Source organism: Tachyglossus aculeatus, chromosome X1, assembly GCF_015852505.1.
Source record: "Tachyglossus aculeatus isolate mTacAcu1 chromosome X1, mTacAcu1.pri, whole genome shotgun sequence".
NCBI lineage: Eukaryota > Metazoa > Chordata > Mammalia > Monotremata > Tachyglossidae > Tachyglossus > Tachyglossus aculeatus.
In genome coordinates, this window is record NC_052101.1 from 70,135,643 (window position 1) to 70,143,638 (window position 7,996).

General features: G+C 50.2%; 1 protein-coding gene across 1 annotated transcript; it reads left to right on the forward strand.

Moving 5' to 3' along the window:
- Positions 1-3,452: 3,452 nt before the first annotated feature.
- FEZF2 (FEZ family zinc finger 2) lies at positions 3,453-6,849 on the forward strand. The gene is made up of 4 exons (XM_038740190.1): positions 3,453-4,331; positions 4,563-4,697; positions 4,958-5,090; positions 6,248-6,849. The coding sequence occupies exons 1-4, from the start codon at positions 3,453-3,455 to the stop codon at positions 6,505-6,507; spliced, it is 1,407 nt and encodes a 468-aa protein (XP_038596118.1). The 3' UTR covers positions 6,508-6,849.
- The last annotated feature ends 1,147 nt before the right edge of the window (positions 6,850-7,996 follow it).

The following is a 7,996-nucleotide window of genomic DNA, read 5'->3' on the forward strand; positions in this document are numbered from 1 at the left end:
CCAAATGTTTTCTTTCTAGAGGCTCTATAGTAGGTAGCACTCCATTGTGATGCAGGGAGAACAGGGAAAGATGGCTAATGCAATCACTAAAAACCTCTTAGGGATGAGAAACAGGTCCACGTGAAGCTTTTCAGTCCGGTTTTGTCTTCAGTCGAACCAACCTTCGAGCTGCAGCGAAAATCTGCAGATGCCCAATTTGAAAAAGGGGGAGCAAAGAGGGGGGGGGAAGGGAGGACTGCGGCAAAAAAAAAAAAAATCTAAGGGGGAAAAAGTCCAAGTGGCAGTTCTTCGCTTTAAAAAAGACTGTCGTATCGGTTTGTGGGGTTATGTGTGCTTGTGTCATATTTTTGTTTTGTTTCACGGGGAAGATTTGGGGGGAAGAATCAGTCTGCAAATGACAGCGTACGGGCACGCGTCGGATAGCCAGAGCCAATTCCCGAATCCGTTTCCCACAGATATCAGAAGGAAAGAAATTCAACCAGAAGGAAAGACATTCAACCATTAGGAGGGAAGACGGGAAAAGCGCTAGGAAAATCGGCATTCCCAAACCCCTCGGATGTCTCTTCTCATTAAAACCGGGTGAACGGGACCCGGGGCATAGTTCCTTGCTGAGCCCCTTATTGAGGGGGAGAAACCTCTTGCCGAAATTAAGTGGAAACCCTACACCGAGAATTTCAGGAGAGATATGGGAGCCACTGAGTCTTGATGGGGGGGCAAGCTGCAAACGGACTGGCTAATTCACACACCACTCTCCCGCTAGTTCGGAAATTGGCATTTTACCTTTTTCCCTCCTCTCACTCTCATGCACACTATCACGTTCTCCCTACCCTGTCAAGTCACATTTTATGTAAAAAGGTAAAGGCGGACGAGGGGCTTGAAGGGGAAAAGAAAAGTAAGGGGAGAGAAAGGAAGGGAGGATTTGACAGGAATCATTAAAACAAGATTTTTCAATGTCCCGATACCTAGTATTGAGCTAAGGTTTTCTGATTCTGGAAGCGTCCCATCCATCGTTCAGTGTTCGAGGTGCGAGTTCCAGGGTCCGAATCCCCCAAGTGGATGAGTGCTAGACTGAAACGTTTGCCTATGATTAGATAGTATATGAGTCTAGATGTCTCCGTATACTGAAATATATGTACATATATAACGAAATCGTCCAGACTCCTTTCCGTGTTTGCTCACGCTATGTCCGTCGTAATCCTCTTAAAGCTCATTGTCATGTAAAAACCGTGCTAGTAAGATATCATTGTCCGGCGAACAAAACCTGCCAAACTTTTGAAAACCCCGCACTTCTTCACCTCCCTTAACTTGCTTTTCTCTCTTTTTTTGGCCCCCTAACAACAGACACCATCATCTCGGACCACTTTCTGTTGCTGTTGGGAACAAACTGGCCAGTTGAAAGTGCAAACGGAGTCTCTTTCAGAGGAGTTTGTTTCTCGGGCTTGTTGTGATACGCAGGTGAAATGGTCTGCAAACAGATGAATTCAGCTCCTCCAAATGGAGAGAGAAGCAGTCTGTCATTGTGTGCTGCGCACAAAACGTTTGAATTCCTGCGAACTTTCTTAAGGCCTGGCTAGAAAGGGGTCTTTTCTTTGCTTTGCTTTTACCTCTGGCCACATAAGTCTCTGCTCCCGCCCTCCTCACACCCCCACCCTTTACCCCTTCTCCAACCTCTTCTCCCTCCCTCTTGGCCCCCCCTCTCTCCCCTCTGATAATCCTTCTCTTTATTTTAGAAAAACACAAAACCAGGTTCCACGCAGTGCTTTAGTGGCTAAAAGTGAAAGAGCTGCTTTGGCAGAATTGAGCTGTATGAATCACCTCGGAAAATTGGTTCTGCTGAATGGCCTTAGGAGGAAAAACGTTTAATAAGATCCAGGGGAGGTTCTGCCGGTTCAATCTGCTCCTTAAACAGGTGGAAATTGGACTTTCTCAATTATACAAACAGTAAGTACACATCTGAGGGGAGAGTCTCCTCTCCAAAGCCGTCTCGTCCACCTCTCAGCCTCAGATCAGAGAGCACAATTTTTAATTAGAAACACTGTGAGCCATGATCGCAACGTTTGATTGATTAGGAAATCAAGTAGTATTTTTTTTTGGTAAACGGAGTGTCTCCTCTCTAGGATCATGGATAGAAATCTAAGGACACATGGTATACGCAATTCTGCTATATATTTCCGATCTGTCACTAACGTTATTTTGAACGTTAAGCAGCACGGTGAGACTTCTCCCTCATTTAAAAAAAAGCCGAGATTATTGCTTTGATATAATTTTTATTTAAAAAAATCACTCCCCGAACAACACGACCGTGTCCATGCGCCACATCCTAATGAGATAATTATAATTTGCGCGTGTTTTGAGCTAGAGACCGCTCCGTGGGTAAGTGGCAATTTATTATAACGATGCTGAGATCAATTGCAGCGAGGATTAGGGCCACCTCAAAGATTAGAGGGACGCCCAATGACCATTTGGGGTTGCAGACCCGACCCTTGTACGTACCAAGCCCTTTGGCTGCCTCTCTATCCTTCCCCCTAACCATCCTCCAAAATCTTCAAGAATTGCTGCAGTCACGAAAAGTTGTGAATCATGCAAGCGAGTCTGCCTTTTTTTTCTCCACTGGCAAAAGGATAACGATCTCTCTCTCCCTCTCTTCCTCTCCCTCTTTCTCTCTCTCGCCCCCCCCCCCCCCCGCCCCGCTTTCCAAATGGCTCTCACTTTCCCGAGGGGAGCAGAGATGCACGAAGAGAACTGTATACATTAAACTTTTAAGGCTGCTGCTGCTGGCTGCTGACTGGCCTCAGTCGGAGCAGGGAACACAGGGGTTGCTGCGATACTACATCGCTCATGTCATTCTGCTTCAAGTGACTTCATGTGATGTCAGCTAAATGTAAAAGACAGTGATCTCACGCGGAGGGGAAGATGTTTGCTATCAAAATGTGACAGTGTAGCCACGCTGCATGGCTTGACTGCATCTCCTCGGCGCTGAGGGAAAAGGTAACATTGATTTCCGTCTTTTTAACTTTGTTTTCCTCTCTCCTCGTTTCCAGTTCGGCTGTCAATTAACGGGCTACCTAAGATAGGACCGAGGGTGGTTTTTTTTTGTTGTTGTTGCTGTTGTCCTCTCCCTTTTTCTTATTTTTGAACATTCAAGATTTTTTTTTTTTAATAAACGGATAAGATCTAGGCTGGTCTGTTACTTTTGTGTGTTCCGATTAATGAGCAGAAATCTGGTCCCCTTTGGGTCCCATTGTTCTTCGCTCTGTTCATTTGAATGTAAATGGGGGACACGGCCCGGACAAGGTGCTTATTACATTGATGTGTGTTCCTGCCTTTTCTGGAATGCAGACTTAGACCCGAGTGACTTCGTCGGGGCGACTGCTTCCTCCCCCACCCCTCCCCTCAACCCCTTCACCTCCCCCCCCCCCCCCGACTGCCAACACCAGCAACTTTCCTCGGAGATGGCCAGCTCAGCTTCCCTCGAAACCGTGGTCCCTTCTTCTTGCCCCCGGACCGGAGCCACCGCAGCCACCCCCAAGACCCTGGCCTTCTCCATTGAGAGGATCATGGCCAAGACGTCGGAGCCCAAACCGTCCTTCGAGCCCCGGCCCGGGGGCCCGGAGGCAGACGCCGCCGGCAAGAAGCTGATCAACCTCTGCTCCCCCCTGCCCTGCATGGTACCCATCCAGCCCCTGGGCTACGAGATGCCGTCCAAGACTTTGCTCAACTATTCGGAGCTGTGGAAAAACAGTCTACGAGGGGGTGGAGGAGGGAGCGGCGGCTCCGGCGGCATCAGCAGCAGCAGCAGCAGCAGCAGCAGCAGCAGCAGCAGCAGCGTGGGGCCCGTCTGCGGCTCCAGCGGTTTGTGCAAAAGCAGCTGTGGCATGTGCTGCAAAGCGGAGCTGAGCTTGGGCCCGGCCGTGCTGCCCACCGGACGGGTCATCAAGCCCCAGGTGATCAACCAGGCTGTGGGGCTGCCGGCCAACGGGTCCCTCTACTATTTCAACTACCTGGACTCCTCGGCCTACCCGCAGTCGGACCTCCTCAACAGCCACCTCTTCCCCTCCAGCATTCTCGGCGCGCAGGCCCCAGCCTCGTTGGCCGCCCACCAGAAGCTCTTCCTGCTGGAGAATGCTAAGCTGGCCAGTCTGGCCGCAGACAAGTTCGCCCACCCTCCTTACCCCCACAAGGAGCGCCTGCCCGGCCAGCTGGACCAAGTGATGAAAGAGAACACGACGCTGAGCGTCGACAGGGCCGGGGCCAAGAGCCACCCCGGCAAGCTGGCCGGCAGCTCCGCCGACGGCAAGCCCAAAAACTTCACCTGCGAAGTGTGCGGCAAGGTGAGGCGAGAGCGAGGGGCAGGAGGACGGGGACAGCCCACAGTCCGGAAAGGCTTGGGCTGCCCCTCCAGCCCACGCTCCAGGGACCCAGGCGTCCCGTCTCCCAGCCTGTCGCTCCAGGTGGCGCCTGAGATGCGGACGACCGGACGAGGGGGGCCCGGAACTGGGTGGGGAGACAGTCTGGAGGTGGCATGAGGTGACTCCATGCCCCGTGTCGTGTTGCCCCCGTAGGTGTTTAACGCGCACTATAACCTCACTCGCCACATGCCGGTCCACACGGGAGCCAGGCCGTTTGTCTGCAAGGTGTGTGGCAAGGGCTTTCGGCAAGCCAGCACCCTATGCCGACACAAAATCATCCACACCCAGGTACGTGCCCCACACCCCGTACCCCGGCTACGCTGGGCGGGAGTTCCACTCCCGCTTGGAGAGGAGAGCGGACGGGCAAACCCGACTAGCTCTGGCAACGAGGTTGAAGCCAAAGCTTCCCTCCTCATAGTCCTCGCCCCAATTTTGTGGCCACTCTGCCTCTCCTCAACCTCTTCCTCTCTCTCCTCCTCCTCCCCCACCCCTCTGCTCCCCTCCCTTCCTCCCCCTCCCCCCCCCCCCAACCCGTCCCACAACCTCAGGAAAAGCCTCACAAGTGTAACCAGTGCGGGAAAGCCTTCAACAGGAGCTCCACACTCAACACCCACATCCGAATTCACGCCGGTTACAAGCCTTTCGTGTGCGAATTCTGCGGCAAGGGCTTTCACCAGAAAGGTATTAAACCGGGAGGAAGGGAAGGACGGAGGGAGGGCGACGAGGCAGCCCGGGGAGCGTCTCGGTGTCGACGCTTATCAGATGATCAGATGCTTAGAGACGGGCTTTCCTGGGGGAGTTAAGGAAGGGGGAGGGGAGGGGGCGTGGGGCGAGGCGGGGAAGGGGAGATGCATCCTCATCATCTCTTTAGAGCCGGGTTTACCTGGCAAGCGTTTAACATCCCCGGGACAGAGTGCTCGTTCGTCTCCTGGAGGAGACGGTCGTTGTAAATGTCAGTGACGGAGCGGGGGGTTGTTGGATGGGTGGGACGGAGTGAAGGGGAGGGTAGGATAGCACCTTAGAAAGCGCTAATTTTGCAGATTCCATCCCCATTTCTAAAAAGCCCAACGAAGCAAGGGCTCCCGACACTGATGACCCACTTCAAGGGAAGCTCGCAAAACGCAACTTCTGGACAAGACAGCGTGGGAACAGGCTTGGGGGTTGGGAAGGGAGAGAAAGTCGGAGGGCAGGGGAGCCCCCAGCGGCGGGGTTCCTACTGAGGATGGCTCAAGTGCGGCTCCAGCCTAAGGATTCGGTGCGCCGAGCCGTTGACCAATTTACCTACTCGCCGTAATTAGCAGTCTCGATGCGGCGAGACCGCGGCAGGCACATATTTCGGCTTTCAAATGTCATTTTATCATGTTGAGGGAAGGGTCAGAGTCTAGGGACGAGGTGAACCAGAATCTACCCAACCGAGTTTCTGGCTTTTCCAAATAAAGGGTGCGAAAGGAGGGTGGGGTGAGGGGGACACAGAGAGAGAGAGAGGCGAGGGAGCGAACGCTACTTTTAAAAACCAGTATGGAGAGCAGAGGGGAAACCAATCCAGGCTCTTCGATTTGGTGTGGGTCAGGATACTGACCCTTCCTCTCATTTTTTATTTGTCAGTAGTGTGCTCTACTGGCTTGATACAGACGAAGTTTGACAACTTCTTGACTCTCACTTGTAGGACAGGGGCTAATGAAGCGTTTCACTAACTTGCTTTCTCCGGGCAACCGAATGGAACGTAAAGCTCCCAAATTCCCTTTACCGCAACTCTTCTCCACTCCTACCTTCAGGCTCCCTGGAATAACTCGATTTTCCTTCCCTGTCCCCCCCCCTCCTTTTTTTTTCTTTTGTAGGAAACTATAAAAATCACAAATTGACCCACAGTGGAGAAAAACAGTACAAGTGCACCATCTGTAACAAGGCCTTCCATCAGATTTATAACTTGACTTTTCACATGCATACCCACAACGACAAGAAGCCTTTCACTTGCGGCACTTGTGGGAAAGGATTTTGCAGAAACTTTGATTTAAAGAAACATGTAAGGAAGCTCCACGACAGCGTAGCCCCCGCCGCCCCCACTTCCAAAGATCTCCCGCGGACTGTGCAAAGTTGAAAGTTGCGGCCCTTGCTTCTCCGCCCCTCTCTCCCCCTCGCAAATCTGAGATATAAACTTATTTCTAAGATTTAAAAAATATAGCAAAGAGGCTAGACCTATTTATCCAAACCAGCATATTTTTGAAAGCTAAGCGTATACCGATGAATAGCAAGCATAACCGTGCAAATACATGTGTCTCCCACATTTGTATATAAAGGAAACTTATTTAAAGTACTTCAACACTACATCGATGGAGACTTTTTTTGTAGTCCGTTTTAACATAACTTTTCACAATGGCCTAATATAACAGACTGTGCCAGCAGATCATTCTTTCTACATTTCTGTAAATTTAAATTTTAATGTACAATCGAATAAGGAATATATGATACAATAAACGAAATCGATTAGTATGAGTGTTTTTCTCCCCTCTACACTTGTTTAGAGGTACCTTTGAATTCCTCATCGAAAATGAGGATAAAGGAGGTTTTTGTGGTATTATATCTAGATCTTAATATGCAGACGATTGAACCGGGGACCAACGGTTACGACATCATGCCTAAAGAATCGTCTCTATGTCAAAACGACCAGGACGTCAGTTTTAAGGAAACCTGTTGAATCCAAAATACAAAGGCTTGTGTCAGCCCTTAGAGTAGGTTTAGGTTTCAATTAAGTAATTTGACTTTGACCCACTGAGAAAGAAAAAAACAACAACAAAACTTCTAAATGATTTTTCTGTCAAGAAATTCAAGATAAGGGAAAATGAATACGGTAGCATGTGGCTTACAGTTATCCCTTCTTGTGGAAAGGTGGGCTGTTGGTTTTATGTGATTTATCATTAAGGATTATGGGCGAATTATTTAGAGTGAATGGACAAATACACGTCTGATTGTGTAAGCACCTGCTGAAATGCTTTTGATTAAGAACTAGCAAGGAATACTTAACGAGAGGCGGTTTGGGGGACAGGGGGCGGGACGACTGTGTGTGCGTGTGTGTATGTGTGTGTGTTTGTGGATGCGTAACTATGTCTACATAATATTCAGCTGCGCACATTTCTGCCTATTCATTCTAACCCACCGACACTCGCTTTACTGCAGATCCGGGTTATACGTCTACAGGGATGAGCCGGGACAGACTGATATTTTCTGGTCGGGGGTACAGCTAGGAAAGTTTCAGCGGTAGAGCTCCTTAAGTACGCTTTCAAAAATAAATTTCCTTCTCCTTCCCTTAGACCCCTCTCCCCGCCCCGTCCTATCCCCCTCCTCCTCTCATGGAGAAAATCTTAAAATTTTCACCCACCCTCACCCTGCTTTTTAAGGCAATGGTGCTTCGAGAGAAGCCAAGGGCGAAGCTCTAGGAGGAAATCTGGATCCCCGATACTTTTTAAAAGCAGGGAAAATAAAAATGATCAAATACCCTTCCCCTTCCCCCCCCCTCCCGCCAACCAATCACGCCTCCAGACATCGGGTGAAGGTAGAGAAATCTCTCCCGGGTGTCCCCTCCTGTTTCT

What these genes read in the sequence shown, in the direction of transcription:
- FEZF2 (XM_038740190.1), top strand. Translation starts at nt 3,453, where the DNA reads ATGGCCAGCTCAGCTTCCCTCGAAACCGTGGTCCCTTCTTCTTGCCCC. An exon ending in CCTGCGAAGTGTGCGGCAAG is followed by an intron (nt 4,332 to 4,562) that starts GTGAGGCGAGAG and finishes TTGCCCCCGTAG; the next exon opens with GTGTTTAACGCGCACTATAA. An exon ending in CAAGGGCTTTCACCAGAAAG is followed by an intron (nt 5,091 to 6,247) that starts GTATTAAACCGG and finishes TTTCTTTTGTAG; the next exon opens with GAAACTATAAAAATCACAAA.